Raw genomic sequence first — 16,488 nt, forward strand, 5'->3', positions numbered from 1 at the left:
CCAAACCAAGAAAAGACCAGAAGGCATGACGTTTTTTTTTTACAGTTCTGAAGTACATAGTAAAAGAGAAACTCTCATTTCTTTCCCAGGGGATGCAACGTAATGTAATAATAAAGGGGGGCACATAGTCCCCACAAGAAGCTCGCTGACGGCCTCAATAAAGAGCAAGAGACGAGGCTGCATGTCCATGTTCACGGCTTGTTTGACTGTAAGAGATATCAGGGCGGGTGACAGGGTGAGGTGAGGGTCAAGCAGAGGGCCGCCAGGATCAGGTGTGTGTTCGTGTGACAGAGGTTGTGCGGGTGTGAGCAGGAGATTGGTTAAATCTTAATGAAGCGGAGAGCAGGGATGGACAGGGCCAACTGTGTCGCCCTGAGTGTGTGTGTGTGTGTGTGTGTGTGTGTGTGTGTGTGTGTGTGTGTGTGTGCGTGTGAGCGTGTGTGAGCGTGCAGGGAGATAGTAAAACTGATTAAAAGCAGCGTTAACACATCTAACAGGAAGCAATGGTCAAGAGGTGAGTGGAAACTGGGGAAAGCCTTGGGCAGCAGCGATTAGACATACACTCCGCTGCAGATGGAAACTGGGGAAAGCCCTGGGCAGCAGCGATTGGTCACACATGCCCGTCGATATACGAGTAGAACCAATCAGCTCGGCTTCCTGTGTTTGACCTGACCCTTCATGCATCGTAATTGAATATTTCAAATGGGAGACCGAGGAGGAGAAGAGAAGACCAAGTGAGTAAAAGAGCCTGTGCTACCACGTTCTATGAGTCCTCTCTCTTTCAAACAGAGAGCTTCTTCACTGTCGACACAAAAAACGTGTTGAATCGTGAGAATAAAACGACTCTAAAAGGTATTCCACAAAGAATAAATTGCCATATACACAGTATTCCTTCGAGTCATACTATGTACGATACATGTGTGTTTAATTTGAATTTAGAATAACACACATTTGAAGCTATAATATACCATAAATATGCAGCTGCAAGATATTTGACACATAAGGATGTTATATACTGGGGTATTTTGGCGGTAAGCAATTAGCAAAAAGTTTACTGGAATTAACTAATTTGGTAAAAGATTACAGGGACAATTAGTTTCACTTTCAATAAATCTGCATGTTATTGCTTAGATTCAGTTATATATGACAAATAAAAGCAACGAATCATCTCATGTGAGAAGCTGGAAACGGAATAAGTTTTACTGAATTCTTTGCTTGAAAGTTTTTCAGAAACGATTACTCAATTATTAATTTTCTGTCAGCCCACTAATATTGTTTCAGCTCGAAACACTAGCTTCATTCATTATGCATTTATTATCGGGAGCTTGACTTTTTATTAACTGCATGTTTAATTGTGTGTCTGGCCAGACACATAAATGATCAATTCATTGAAATAAATCAAGAAAAGTGTTCCTGGTGAACTGTCTCTACTTCAACCATCACATAGTTGTTTCTAGAAAACCTGGAAATGATTCAGAAATTACAGACTTGTAAAACGGATATTCCGTTCTTTTTTTCAAGAAACAAACCTCGGCCTCAACATATATTTTGTCCTGGCTCATGATTAACTGTCTGGGCGTACCGTTTCATTTCCTGTGTGTGGATCATGTAGTCGCCTGACCAATCCCCCTTTTTGCAATTAGAGCTTTTTCACTGAGCCAGCGTGTGTGTGTGTGTGTAAGTGTGTGTGTGTGTGTGTGTGAGCAGCTCTTCCCCCGTCATGCAGAAGCAGACAGATCGGGCAGAGGGACGGGACCACCGGCCGACCGGATCCCTGCCTGTCAGCAAGTAGCACTCCTCTAGGAACACAGACCAGGAGGTGTTGACGGCACTGGAGGAAAGCCACTTGCACACACACACACACACACACATATATATATATACATCTGTGTTTGTATATATATATATATATATATACAGATGTCCCCAAGAACAGTGCACGCTCCAGCACATGGAGGAAGCATCTCTGCAAAACACAGCGATAGAGATAAAATAGGCCCCAACCGTCTCTCTCGGATTTAATCATACTCATAGGTTAAAAATAGATTTGAAACCAAACTTAATATTGTGTGGCTCTGGAAGCAGAGGGACATGGAATTTTAATTTCAGGCGATCCAACTCCTGGCAGAAATGACTGACAGCCGTTGGATCACCTGGGGTCAGTGTTTCTCGGATAACTCCCAGCAACTGAGGACGTGATGAAGAAGCATGTGCGTAATGGAGACTTGTGTCAGTCTGGGGGCACTGATGATGATTGTGAATGCAGTTAAGTGTGTGCTGATGATGATTAGGAAGGACACAAAAAGGGGTCAGAGGTGGCTGAGTGTCTCTCCGGAGGACTCACGTCAGCTACGCGGCTGTTCACGTGTAGATATATGTGTGTGTGTGTGTATGTGTGTGTGTGTGTGTATGTGTGTGCGTGCGTGCGCTTGGACAGTACCTGTAATGGCTCCCAGCTGAGTCACGCCTCCCCCCCTGGGATGTGCTGAACTGTGTGTGCACGTGTGTGTGTGTGTGCGTGCGTGTGTGTGTCTGTGTGTAATGAGGCACTGGCATGCGAGCGGCAGAGGGCCGCTTCCTCTACAGGTGACACCTTTGACCTCTCATCTGTTCCCTGTTGGATGGAAAAAAAAGAGGAGGGGTAGTGAGATGGAAAAGGAGGGAAAGAGAGGCATGCTGGGATGCATCATTTGCCCAGAACCCGGCTATCAACTGACAACAAAAAAAAACAGGACAAGTAAAACGTGTTGAAAACTCTTTTAATGGCTCCCCCGTCTTTGCATACAAAGAGCCGTTTACCGCTCCATGGAAATGACCAAAGCATATTCCAGCGTCCTTTAATAAGGAGGAACAAGGACAATAATTCCCACCATACAAAATAAATAAATTTGAGTTTCAGCGTCGAAAAAACCAAAACACAAACCGTCAAAGAACAACACAGGAGGCCCCCACATCCTCCGTCAGGTAGCACACAGCAGTCACAACACGAGCGTGCTCCTGTGGCAATCAGTCGGTAAAGTGAATAAATAATAGATATTGATTGCTCTTTGCATTTCATATACAGTGTTTAACAGCTTTGGAATGGCGTATTAGCTATTAAGTAGTGAGTTTTTTTCCTCAACAATTTGCACACCAACAAAAGAAATCCCATTCAGATCCAACGTGTGCCACCTTAAAATAAGGAAACATGCCAGGACAGTAGTGTCCCATTGCTGAGCTAATCATGATCAGAATACGTGTCAGATATAAATGTGCAAATGAACGTTGTTATGGCAGGAAGACAGCGTGTGATGCTCCTCTCGGTCTCCTCTTTCTGCTGCTCACACAGCTTCCTTTACTGCTCTCGACAGAACAAACCTGGAGCTCGGAGCTTCCGGGCACATGGCACCTTTTCTGTTGTTGTTTATTCTCCACTCGTTCACTGCCCCTCTCCTCTCTCCTCTCTCCACTCTCCTCCCTCCTCAGCGACCTTGTTGTTTTTCTCCAACGTCACTGTGACACGTGGTCCCGCAGTCTGGACAGCCTCTGGGAGAGCTCATCCTGTTGACAACCAAACAGGTGAAAACAGTGATTGGGGGGGGGCTGCTTTAGAGTATCACTCAACCTTGTTGAGGCTTGAAATGAGAAGTGTGCAAGTTATGTCCTCCACAAACAGCGCACGTGGCCAGCTTGATTTTGTGTTGATTACAACTGAAGTCCAGTGGCGAGTCGTTGTAATGGAAAACGTATCAAAACATCTTGAAGGACCACTCAAACACTTCCTGCCACGCAGTCCACGTTTCCTCTGTCGATGGTGTGTGATCACTATGTCGCACTATGACTCTCTGAGAGGTCCTAGAGAGGTTAACAGTTATATATATATATATATATATATATTTCAAGCTGGCCACAGACGATGATCCGAAGAAACTAATGTTTTCGAGCCACCTAACCAATCGTAGGAGGCGAGCGCTTCAGTGGGGTGTGACTTTAAATCTAGATTTCAGTGAGAATAGTTCATGTGGAACATTAAGACAATAAAGATGATGTGTGAATTCTTTATTTAAAACTAGCGAGAGCGTAATGATAAGAGTGGACGTGTTACCTGCTCTGTCGAAGCCACAGATGAAGCCAGTGAGGACATCTGGCCTGCATGAAGCTCCAGGTTAAGATCCAACCTAGAGGATTACAGTTAAAAATGTAATTAGTTTTTGTTTGTCTAATTCCCTGCAAATATGTTTCTCCCCCATCAATGTTATGGCTCATTTTAGTTTTTCAAACTGTTTGCAGGTGTACTCACCCCACTTTGTCGGCCATCTCATGCAACAGCGTGCCCACTTCCGTCTAGGGGCCAAGCAAACAACAACGACGTGAGTGTGTGTGTGTGTGTGTGTGTGTGTGTGTGTGTTCCCTGCTATGTGAGAGGACGGCGGCCCTCACCTGAGGCGTCGTCAGAGTAGTGGCATTGCCCATCGTGTCCTCCATCTGAGCCGTCTGCACGTCAAGAGTTTCAAACTGGTTCTCAAACGTGTCCATTAACGCAGAGATCTGTGCAGAGGGAGAGAGGAACTCTCAAATCAACACGTTCGGTTTCACTTTGTTCGCGTCCGTCTGCGCTCACGTATGCAAGTCAATTCTTGTACCTTCTCCAAGTTCATACTTTTCAGTGTGGCATCCATTGATTTGACCACTCCAGACATGGATTTAGAAACCTGAGAAAAAACAAAAGCAACACACCAATCAAATCAAATTAAGTCTAAAAAAAGATAATCTGGTAGTTGACAGACTGGGAGAAGCTGTTGACAGGGCTCAGCTTGACATGCTGTGCCCTTGTGTTTCCACTAGGTGTCACTTTCACCTTTTCAACCAGATACCTCGTCATGACTACCTCTCCTCCTAATAGCATCTCTAATATCTCAAAGAGGACAAATCTTCTCAAAACTAATTTTCCAACAGTTGATCAAATTATGGTAGAAGGGATTATTATCAGTGCTATTGTGTGCCCGCCTTCTTAGACAGGCGGCGGTGTTACACAGAGAGGGTTTTTTCATCTCACATAGACGCTATTAATTTCTATTCTATGAAATTATGCCTGTCGTATAGTGAACATGAATGAGATTCTTGTAAAGAGGCTCTCATAAGAGCAGGAAGCTAATAGCCTAAAGTCTGAAGCACATCTAATGACATTGTGTAATTGTTGGATTTTTGTTTGCATGTCTGCTATAGTCTTTTCTTTTTAATCATCCCCTGGGCGTATGGGCTCTTTGCCTCCTGAAATAAGATGTCGTTCTCATACGTTATGAAAAAGAAGTAACGATGTTGACGACATAAGAATGTAAAATACAACCACCTTAATGGAGACCTACATGATGGAACATTGTTCACTACAGCAGACAGTAAAACACCTCTGCACATTTCCCCTACATTCAATTTTCTGCCAACTACCTGACTACCTAAAAAAAAAAAAGGATGTGTGACAGCAGTAAATAGGTAGGGCGTGTTTTTCACTTTGTTGTCATTTACCTGCTGTGCTACGCAACCCTGCAAGCCTGACCTGGTTCATAGTGACAGTGGTCTGGACCCTGGAAGCCACGGCATCCACACGTGCACTCATCCTCAAGAGGTTAATGGACTGATGCTTCTGACGGATGGCATTCTCTGCGTGGATCTTGGCTGCCTCCAAATTGCCCTTCTGGATAGCCTGAGACGCAAAAGGAGACCGGAGAGCATACACTGACTTAACACAGAGTATAGCTGCAACGAGTCTCTAATAAATGCACAACTTCATAAGCCAACCTGCTTAACTTTGGCCTTTTCGGCCCTTTCGTCTTTGTCACATTTCTTGGAGTTGCGTTGAAGCTCCTTTGCAGCCAACTTGAGGTTGAACAGGTGTTCTGTATGGCTTGTCACGGAGGTTTATTTTAGTAATGATTCATACACTTGAATTATAAGAACACTTGATGAAGTAAATCACTTCAGGATATTGAGCCAATTCAACCCAAATCAATGCAAGCAACTGTTTTTTCTAAACAACTGAAAATGTAACCAAAGAGTCATGGAATTGGCACACCACAGTGTTCCTCCATCATTGAATGACTGGGCAGAAGTTGCAAGCTATGCAATAACAAGATTATCCGTCAAAGCCCTCTTCCATTCGGCTAGCTACCGTTACTGCGAGGCAGCTGTCCATCTAACGTGATGCACCTTAGACCACACAGGAAAGGATACTCTCCATGTTCGACATGGTGCAGCTCTCTCTGAGACAAACACTCTGGTTATGCACAGATTATTACCCAGAATAGTTTGTTTTTGATTTTTTTTCTTCAAGCTATCGTATCTTCGCCACTGTGGCGAGGCGAGAGGCTTCACCTGTGCGTACTTCCGCATTTGTTCACATCAGTTCTGCAGGCAGTAACGTTATCGCATTTGTCTTGACATAAAAACTACTGCCTCGCAATTATTGCGACATGTTTTCCTTCGCTAAGGCTTTTGTTATGTATTAAGGTTAAAAACACTTTTGTGTACCGCTCATTCAACGTTTTAAAATTAACTGTGTGTGTTGGAGGGGGGGGGGGGGGGGGGGGGTTCCAATGTGACGCATGCGCAGCCCATGATGTTAAAGTATCGCTAACTATTCACAAATATTCCTTCATATATGTATCTGTTTTGTGTTATATGCCTACATTTTATTATAGATACGCGACACAATATTAAACAGACAGGTCCATATGCGATATGACGACAGGTAACGACGGCTGGACGTGTGGCTCGACCGCAATACGTGAACCATCTTAGTGTATCTTCGTCTTTGAACACAATCGCCACGGTCTGCTTTCACCGTCGTCACGCGGTCACGATTTCGCACGGCGTTCTCGCGCCTCCTACGTCACGGCCGTGTGAGCGGTGGACGGGCGCGCGTGTCCAAAGCAGACAAGTTCCATCCTGGCTAAAAATAGTTTGTACCCGGTATCGGTAGGTTGTGGTACACGTCTAGTGACGCAATTCGGGCTTCTTCTTTTTTGGGTTAGGGAGTAGATTGACATTTTCTACGGAGCCACTCGCTGTGCGTCCTAACGCGTTTAATCACGTGTATGTTCACTTTACTCACGAGGCATTCACGTGGTTGTGACATCTCTCTAGCTACTTGTTTTCGTAGATCTCTGCATGGGGAGAACCGTTTGGACCGGCCCGGGGGCTGACGGGAACACACACGGGGACATGGGGGAGGGGGGGATTAGGCGAGTTGTTGTTGAAGAGATGAAACAGACCGCAAGAAAATGCAGCATGAGGGGGAAAGGGATTATCGGTTGCCCAGAGAGAAGGTTCCGGTGTGTACGTGCACCGGCCAGCCGAAGGGGGCTGGAGGAAGGGGGGGGGGGGGATTAACGGCTGGGTCAGGGGGAGGGAGCATCACGGATGACTCATACTGTGCTGTTGATACTCTGTGCGTGTGGACCGGGCGCCAGATATAATGTGTGCGTGAGCGAGAGTGAATAAGAAGGGTTTTCGGAAATGCTCCCCAAAAACAGCCTGCACGCGCACATCCCCCGAGGTGGTCTCCCCGAGGCTCGAGCTCGCTACTCAACACAAACCCAGAAGTCCTGGCCCTCAACCCCAGCGCGGCCATGTTGTGACATTCGATGTGAAACTTGTCCATTTGTCGACCCCTTCTTTAACTAAAAGTTAACTCACTCCGAAATGCACACACATTCGAGTTATAATACACCTGTTAACCCCACAGCACACAACTTCCCCATAGCCTAATGGTTGTACTTGTGTATGTACACACATACACACACACACACACACACACACACACACACACACACACACACACACACACTCCCCAGTCATGACTGAATGACGGCAGGTCGCTATGGAAACTGCGTTACGCTGCGGGCGGCCGGAGGAGAAAACAAGAGCGCGAGGACTCATTTCAGTCTTCATTTCAGCACCACGCGAGCTCCTGGACAGCGCCCGGATGAACTCGCGCACAGATTCTAGCCCCGCGTGCCTTATAAAGTGACAGAGCCGCATCAGCACCGAGTCTAACCGGAGTGTGTCGGGACTTCAAGAGACAAGCAGACCCACGTTCAACAGACACGCTCCGGACCTGACGCTCGGTGGAAACCCACGGTTTAGGTCCGCCGCCAAGCCGGTAGCCGGTCGCTGCCTCCAACGCCACAGCAACAGGTAAGAACCCTCGGCCCTGCAAAGTTACTGTGACCTGCGCGTGTGTGTGTGTGTGTGCGCGCGCGCGTGTGTGGCTGCACGGAGTGCACACGCCGGTGTTTAATGTGTGTTTAATCCCATGGCTCTCACAAGTGCATCTGCCCTTTAGTCCTCCAGGCACTTAATTGCGGTTAATTGCCCTCATCTGGTATCTGAGGAGTGAGTAAGAGCGTGATTAGGTGATTATAGTGAAGACCAGTAGGGCTCTGGGTCGGTTCCAGTACAGTTTTTAAGGCAGCAGGCTGACAAACACACGACTACAGCCTCCAGTTGGTGGTTATTTTATGGGGAAACAACTTCCATTATGTTTTTTTATACCAGCTCTGTTGGGACACACAGAACTATAGACTCATACATATTTGAAACAACATTTCTGGTCAGCAAACATTGCAATAGGGCAGCACAACAAACATTGAGTTGTTGCCTTCTATTGTGGGATCATTACTTTTTAAGTGAATGGAAGAGAGAGAGAGAGAGAGAGAGAGAGAGAGAGAGAGAGAGAGAAATACAATGAATATATATATATATAGCACAATATCACTGTATAATAATAATCAATAAATAACAAAAAGTCCGGGACACACAGGGCTATTCTGGCTTGATCTGGAGTTTTCTTGACACAGGACAGGCTATCCCTGCATACTTAAAGATGTTATACACAAGAGACAGAAACCTAACTTTACAGAGCACATTTGTTTGTGTTTGTTTTAGATTCTGTCCGGCGCATATAAGACCCTCCGTAGCCATATGTGCTGTGTTTTCAGTGGCCATAGATTATGTGCGAGCTGAGCCGATACGCCTGGATGAGTCACTCAAGCTGCAAGTTTGCAGAAGAGTGGGAAAGGGGAGGGGGGAGGGGGGGGGGGGTACAGGGACTAGCTGGAAAACAGTCCCGCAGTGTCTCTGTGCCTCCTCAGCACATTGTTCCATACGACCATGTGTCAACACCTCGGACTGTGTTTATGGGCTCTGGATGTGTGATGTACTGCTTTTTGCAACTTAAAGTTCACCTCGTCAAAGTGTGGCACTGAGAGACGTCTCATCCGCAACAGATCTGGAGGAGCTTCGTGTTCTCAGACTCAACTTCTTTGTCTTCTGGTGAGCACACTCAGTTCTTTTTTACCCCCGTGAACAGAGAGGTTGCCTTTTGCAGCTTTACAGATGCTACGGAGTAAAGTGCTGCTCTTCAGTAGTTGTTGATTTGTGATACAACGTGGATTAGACTCTTTTTTTTAAATCACTCCCTGTAATAGATAGTGTGTGGTTATTACAGAGTATAGCTCTTTGTTGTCTGACAAACTGCTACCAGAAAGCATCCCATTACTGCTCATTAGATTCCCAATGTTTACCCTGCTGGTATTGACAAATCATAGCAATCAGCAGCGTTCAGCTGCAACACTGACTGACATCTATTGATTAAAGCAAACAATAGACCATAATGGGTACTGGCTCCCTCAAACACTTTTACATGCGCCCCACAAACACACACTCAATCATAGAACAGAGACTTGGTTAGGCACATGTTGTTTGGCTTATTGTAAAATATGTCCAGTTTGTGGGAGATTGATTGATGGAGTCTGGATGGCGAAAGGCTGCGTGCGTAACTGCCGGGATGATTGCACATGTGAACGCCAAACAAACATCATTGCCTGATATTAAATCCCACTTTGTTCCAATTTGTGTTACAGTTTACAAAGGTGTTATACAAACGCCCGCACGCACTCAAGCAAATGTGTGCTTGGGTCTTTGTTTGTATATTGCATACAAATCATGTGCTGCACACACCACAAAAACAGATGTGTGTCTTTAATTAGTGACGTTGGTGTGATTAATGCAGTCTGCCGGTGATGACTCATTCAGCTTAACCCTTGCTCCTCTGGTGGAAACAATCAATAAACAAAGATTTACGATACAAGTCATTATTTTAATTATTAGCATTGTGTTAGCGTATTAGCAAAATACACTATTATTGTTATTATAATCATAATTAAATTTGTTGTTATTGTTTTGTTATTCCATGTGTGTTTTTAAAAGAATCGAATCAGACCTGACTGCGATGGAGCGCAAACAAAGGGACTAAGTGATATAAGTCTTGGATGGTAAACCATAGAAAGTGTTTCCGATTCCAATCAAAGTCGTCCACTTAATTTGTTGTGATCTGGTTGAGTTGAAGACTCTTTATGCAAAGCACTTCTACATGCATCGCTCCATGTGTCACTTTGTCAACACAGCAGTTACATTAGCATTGTGGAAAAGCTGTCAGCCAAGCTGTGACTTGCACACACAGCAGACTGGCAGAGAGTGTGCATATGAGTGTGAGAGAGTGCTAAGTGCTAAGTGTGTGTGTGTGTGTGTGTGTGTGTGTGAGTGAGAGCGACAGAGAGAGCGAGAGAGTTAAACACATAGCCCAGTTGTAATAAACTCTCATTGTTGTTCTCCCTCCTTCCCTCTAGGGCAGCAGCATGTCTGAAACTAAATCCAATCAGCGGTTCCACAGTCTGAACGCTGAGCAGGTGGAGATCCTCCACCAGGTTTTATCAGAGGCGGTTCCAATCCACGGCCGCGGGAACTTCCCCACGTTGGAGCTGCGTCCGCGAGACATCATCATAGCCGTGCGGACCAGGCTGCAGCAGCAGGGAATCGCAGTGAGAGATGTCCGTCTGAACGGCTCCACAGCCAGCCACGTCCTGGTGCGAGACAACGGAACGAGCTACAAGGACCTGGACATCATCTTTGGAGTGGAGTTGCCCAGTCAGGAGGAGTTCCAGGTATGATCACTGTGCTGCTTGGTTAGGACAAATGAAGCAGTAATAAGAGTATGTAATGTAATAAGAGGAGAGCAATTCAGTTATTCTGCTGTTGAGCACAACATGGAATCTCTCCTACTTCTAGGGAGTTGCAGTAATGTTTTTTGGTGTTGCTTTTTAAAAAAATGATGTTATTGCAATCATAATCAAAATGTAAATTGTAGAACATTATACCATTAGGATGAATCAATTGTACTGGCTTCAATATTCTTTAGCTGCATTATACAGAAACAGTTCATTGATACGAGGATAAATTGCACTCAGCTTGCAGTCATTAGTTGTAGCTGTTATCTTGTTGACCTTTCCTCCTCGCAGGTGATCAAGGAGTCAGTGCTGGGCTGCTTGCTGGACTGCCTACCTGCTGGGGTCAACAGGGAGCGGATCAGCAGTGCCACAATGAAGGAGGCCTACGTCCAGAAAATGGTCAAAGTCTTCAATGAGCACGACCGCTGGAGCCTCATCTCCCTCTCAAACAACAGTGGTAAAAACCTGGAACTCAAATTTGTGAGCACGCTGAGGCGGCAGTTTGAGTTCAGCGTTGACTCCTTCCAGATTATTCTGGATCGTCTCCTCGAGTCCTACATGCAGCAGGAGTCCCAGCACAAACACAACACTGTCGATCTTAAGGGCCAGCCCGCAGAGAATCAGAATAAAGACTCTCCCTCTCTGCTCAAACAGGCCAACGCTCCAGAACCAGAGAAGGCCTCTGGTAGAGACTTGTCCAACAAGGGGGCACATATCAGCCAGACACAACAGAGAGATGAGGTCCACGAAAAGGAGTCCCAGACAGAACTCTCACAAGAAACTGAACATTCAAACCAGACAAAACTCTCCGAAGTTGAAAAGGACAACCAGGTGAAAGCACCTGTGCAGCTGAAAGAAGCGTCAGAACACAAAGAAACCTTGAGTGAGACAGACTTCTCTGACCAGACATCTCCAAACCTTTTGTCACAAAAGACACAAACCTCTGAGGAAGCTGAACCACCGAGTCAGATTGAGCTCAGACACGAGCCGGAGCTCTCGGATGAGACCGAATGCTCACCAAAGGTAGAACAGTCAGAGCAAACCCAGCCCTGCGATGACCAACAGGCAGCACATTCAGATCCCAAATCGCTGTCTGTCAAGGAAGAACAATCCAACCACACAAAACCCCCCGATGAACAGAAAGTACTCACAGAGCAGACGGGGCAGTCCGAACCGCCAGAAACCTCAAACAAAACCCAGGCGGAGTCTCTGAACCTGCCAGAAGAATGTCACAGTGCAGACTCCTCCAGCAGTGAGGATCAGAGCAGTGACGAGGAAGATGAAACACAACATGTGACGGCTGCAGACTCGAGCACATCTTCACATGCAAAGACGGAGACACAGTTGGCAGATGAAAGAGAAGTAGAAACAGACATCGGCGAGCAAGCAGACAGAAAAACTGAGACAGAAAGAAGTGAGATGACAGAAGAGATTTTAGCATCGGCAGCAAAAAACCTAGAAGACACACAGGGTGTCCATTGTTCCTGCTCCACCTCTTCGATGTCGCTTACACTTCACAACACGGAGCCCGCTGGCACACAAGATACACTGGAGACTCACTGCACATTATATGCAGATGAAACCCCGAACCCACTTGACGCCGTCAGCTCTTCAGATGCTCAGGATATTTTACATGGAAAAAAGACCTCTTGTAAGGCCTCAGAGAGATTATCTCACATGGTGGTGCTCAAACACTCCTCTCCCAAACCCCCTCGGAGGATGTGTAGAAAGACCAGCTCCAATGCCAGTCCAGTCTCTGAAAGCGAATCCGTCCTAGATCCAAACCCCTGCCCCAGCCCCGAACCGGAGATAGATTTCAACCCAAAGCCAACCGCTCCCAGTTCAGACCCTACAACTACCCCAACGACCAGTATCTCTACTAACACAAACCCCGGGTCTGAACCCACCCCATCCTGTAACCTAGACCTCACCTCAGCTCCTGATCCAGCCTCTGATATAATCTCCACCTCTGCTGTGGTTTCCGTGTCGGCTCTATCTCAAGAGCCCTCGTTCCCTCAGCTGATCACGGAGAGTTGGTGTGAGACAAGTCTTCAGAGCTCAGAAGAGACGGCGTCTACACATGTGGCTTGTGATGAGCAAAGCCAGGCCACCCAGAGTGAAACCGACCCTGCACCCAAACAATCAGAACCTCTTGACTCGGCGGACGCATTAGCTTCACACACCGATGCGTCCGGCTCAGACACCCTGGCACCTGCACATGCCTCAGATGGTGAGCTCAGTGACGAAGAGGAGAACAGGGAACCAGGGAGCAAACCGGTGGCCTTGAATCCGCCAAACGACAGCCCACAAGAGACCACGCTTAGTTCACCCTCCTCTCCCCACCGTGCGAGCACCCCTGTTTCCTGTCTCACACCTCCTGTGCTGAGTGTTTCTCCTCCCTGCTTCACTCCCTCGCCCCCCAGCATCAGCCCTCCCCCATGTCTGACCCCTCCCTCTCACTGCCTCTCATCCCTGCTGCTGAACACCGACAGCCCTGCTACCAGCGTTAGCTCTCCACTCCTGAGTTTCAGCCCCACCTCATCCTGCCTCAGCTCACCTCCTTACCTCACCCCTCCTATGCTTAGCCTCAGCCCTCCTCCACTCTGTCTTAGCCCCCCTTCCCTGTGCCTCAGTCCTCCTCTCCTCTGCCTCACTCCGCCGGTGGAGTCAGAGGACCTTGTACCTCAGGTATCTTCAGACATGGAGCCTTTGATAGTGAAAATAGGCACCGAGAAACAGATTAAAGAGTCCTCCCCTCAGCCAGGAGCTCCTCACCTACAGTCGGAGGATAAGAAGGAGCAAGCTCATATCTCGTTGTTGCCTCAGGTTGTGGAGCCCGTCTCGTTCCCAATCACAATCCCGAGCTCCACCACACACGTCCTGCCTCACTCTCAGCCCGAAGGCCCGGGTGAATCGACCCCTCCAAAAGCCGACGAGGCATCCAGCTCTGTGTTTGAGAACAAAGAGGCCCCTAAGGTGGCCGCGGTCATGCCTGAACAGAGCATTGCTCCCCAGGCTTCTCGCTCAGTCGCTGCTGTCGAGGTCCTGGCAGAGAGCATGTACGGTGACTTTGAGGCAGCCATGGACCACCTGCGCTACCACCTAATCGCCACCAGGAACCCCGAGGAGATCCGAGGTGGGGGCTTGCTGAAATACAGCAACCTGTTGGTCAGGGACTACCGACCAGCCAGCGAGACTCAGATAAAGACACTGGAGCGCTACATGTGCTCGCGCTTTTTCATCGATTTCCCCGACGTGCAGGAGCAGCAGAGGAAGATCCTGTCCTACTTGAAGAACCACTTTATCGGCGAGGAGAGAAGCAAGTACCAGTTCCTGATGACGCTGCGCCGCGTGGTCGACGACAGCACCGTGTGTCTGATGGGACATGAGCGGCGTCAGACCCTGAACATGATCACGGTGCTGGCGCTGAAGGTTCTAGGAGAGCAGAACATTATCCCCAACACAGACCATGTGACGTGCTTCTACCAGCCCGCGCCGTACCTGGCTGATCACAATGCTCCCTATTTACCAGAACCCAGCTACTGCAGCTACTACATCCCCCAAGGGGGATCCACTCTGCTTTACCAGCCGTACCCCTTACACCTGCACACACAGACTGGACTGGTCTGAAACACACGCAAAACACACAATCAAAACGGAGGGAAGGTGCTTTTCACGAGGAAAGAGAGAGGTGGTGAATGGAAATATAATCCAGGGATAAACTGTTTGGTCTATAATAGACCTATGGGGGTGGGATTGAGTGGGTTTTTACAGTAAACTCCCTGAGTACTCTGTAAGGTTCTAATATGATTATATGTAATTATCTGGGCTTTGTGGGAAAATAATAATTCTTCCGATTATGTTAAAATTCCAGAAAATGCTTTATGCACTGCATGAGTCATAGCCCTTTGGTCTCCACGGGAAACCAGCTGTGCTGTTGACATTCACACACATGCACGGACACACACACACACACACACACACACACACACACACTACACACGAAAATCACACTTTCAGGTTCTTGAATTCTTGTAGACTCTTTTCATGTTCTTACTGTGTTGTTCTTAATGGGTTTGTTCAGAATGTGGACCTTGCCTGTGGTTGATATTGTGCATGGATAAATTAGGACTGTTCTCTCACTGCCAAATACTGTGTGACTACTATGCTTCTTAAACTGTTTAATGTAACTTTGTTGATCCTTTACTGAAGAGTGTATTCTGATATCTTAAAAAAAAAAAAGAAATACTGAGGGACAAGTCTACCAATGTGTACAGTGCTTTTATCAGAACACACACAAACAAACACTATACTGTACGCACACAACGTTAGACAATGCATGAGTAGCTAAATATATAGATCACATCCTGAAGTCAAAGCAAAGGCTTTTAATGTAATAAGAATCAATCTATTTTTGCAAGACTTTCCAAGATAACACTAAACAGACTGGTTATCCCCGACAGAAAAACGCCAACAACGATGCCTTTGCAGCAGACTGTACAGCGTATTGATTACAGTATACCGTGTGCGGATACACTGCATTGTTTTCAGGTCAATTGTGTTAAGATGTCGTGCTTGATTCCTTTCCCCTCGTGGAGTCCTTTCTGTAATCATGTGAAGTACTGTACCTTCTCGTGTTGATTTATTTAACGCCAACGTTTACTCTGGAGGTGGTCAGGTTACGACCATCTTTAGGTCATCTCTCTGTCTGAAACGAAGGGATCGCATTGAATCAACACACGAACAAGTTCAAATCCTCCTCAGACCTGTTTGAATCTAAGCAACTCTGACCAAAGATGGTTCGGTAGGGAAATCAAGTGCCTCAATGTGAGACATCATCGGCATGTCTTTATCTGCTGCACTGGGGGTGTTAATGGGGTGGGCCCGGGTCGGGTGTGTGTTCAGCTGTTGACCCCTGTTATTGCTGCCCGTTTTGATGTGTTCTTTAATGTAGTCCTTTGTTGTATTATTCATGTACGTTTTGATAAAATAAAGGGGAAACTCAACAAACCTTCAGAAATTGAATTCTTTCCAAAGACATATTAAAGACAAAAATAATCCCAACACTATCCCCCCACCCCACCCCCACGTATCCTCCCTATGATTGCGCTCTGCAATGATCCACTTATGCGTGACCGTCAAAAATCACGCCGGTTCCCATGAGAGCCACCGAAGCTGTGAAATGATGTCTGCGCGAGGCCTCTTATCACAAATCAACTGTCCTTCAGATGCGTTTGGACCCGAATGACGCACGGGCTACGCAACACAGCAGCCTCGGCAACGTGTGAATGTGAGGGGAGTGTGGTGGGCGAGGTGTGAGACTGCAACGACGGGGGAGGGGATGGGGATGGGGATGGGGGGGGGGGGGGGGAGGGGGAGAGTGTGTGCGCGTGTGTATGACTGTGTGTGCGCTTCAGGTGGGAATATGTGCAGAGGCGGCATCAGG

The 16,488-nt window shown here is 47.0% G+C and overlaps 2 protein-coding genes across 3 annotated transcripts; one reads left to right on the top strand and one right to left on the bottom strand.

Annotated features, from left to right (window-relative positions):
- Nucleotides 1–3,489: 3,489 nt before the first annotated feature.
- LOC117737915 (charged multivesicular body protein 1b-like) lies at nt 3,490–6,284 on the bottom strand. The gene is made up of 8 exons (XM_034544159.1): nt 6,208–6,284; nt 5,776–5,873; nt 5,534–5,680; nt 4,623–4,691; nt 4,420–4,527; nt 4,280–4,323; nt 4,085–4,157; nt 3,490–3,540 (listed from the first exon to the last, which is right to left on the bottom strand). Exons 1-8 carry the CDS (start codon nt 6,221–6,223, stop codon nt 3,490–3,492), a joined length of 606 nt encoding a protein of 201 aa, XP_034400050.1. The 5' UTR covers nt 6,224–6,284.
- Nucleotides 6,285–7,941: 1,657 nt separating this feature from the next.
- LOC117737416 (flocculation protein FLO11-like) lies at nt 7,942–15,971 on the top strand. Of its 2 annotated transcripts, none has more exons than XM_034543371.1 (3): nt 7,942–8,172; nt 10,665–10,979; nt 11,334–15,971. In XM_034543371.1, exons 2-3 carry the CDS (start codon nt 10,674–10,676, stop codon nt 14,670–14,672), a joined length of 3,645 nt encoding a protein of 1,214 aa, XP_034399262.1. In that variant the 5' UTR covers nt 7,942–8,172; nt 10,665–10,673; the 3' UTR covers nt 14,673–15,971. The 2 variants fall into 2 exon arrangements, with proteins under 2 accessions (XP_034399262.1, XP_034399263.1); XM_034543372.1 differs by having other exon boundaries at nt 10,670–10,979.
- Nucleotides 15,972–16,488: the final 517 nt, after the last annotated feature.

Source organism: Cyclopterus lumpus, chromosome 10 (assembly GCF_009769545.1).
Source record: "Cyclopterus lumpus isolate fCycLum1 chromosome 10, fCycLum1.pri, whole genome shotgun sequence".
Lineage (NCBI taxonomy): Eukaryota > Metazoa > Chordata > Actinopteri > Perciformes > Cyclopteridae > Cyclopterus > Cyclopterus lumpus.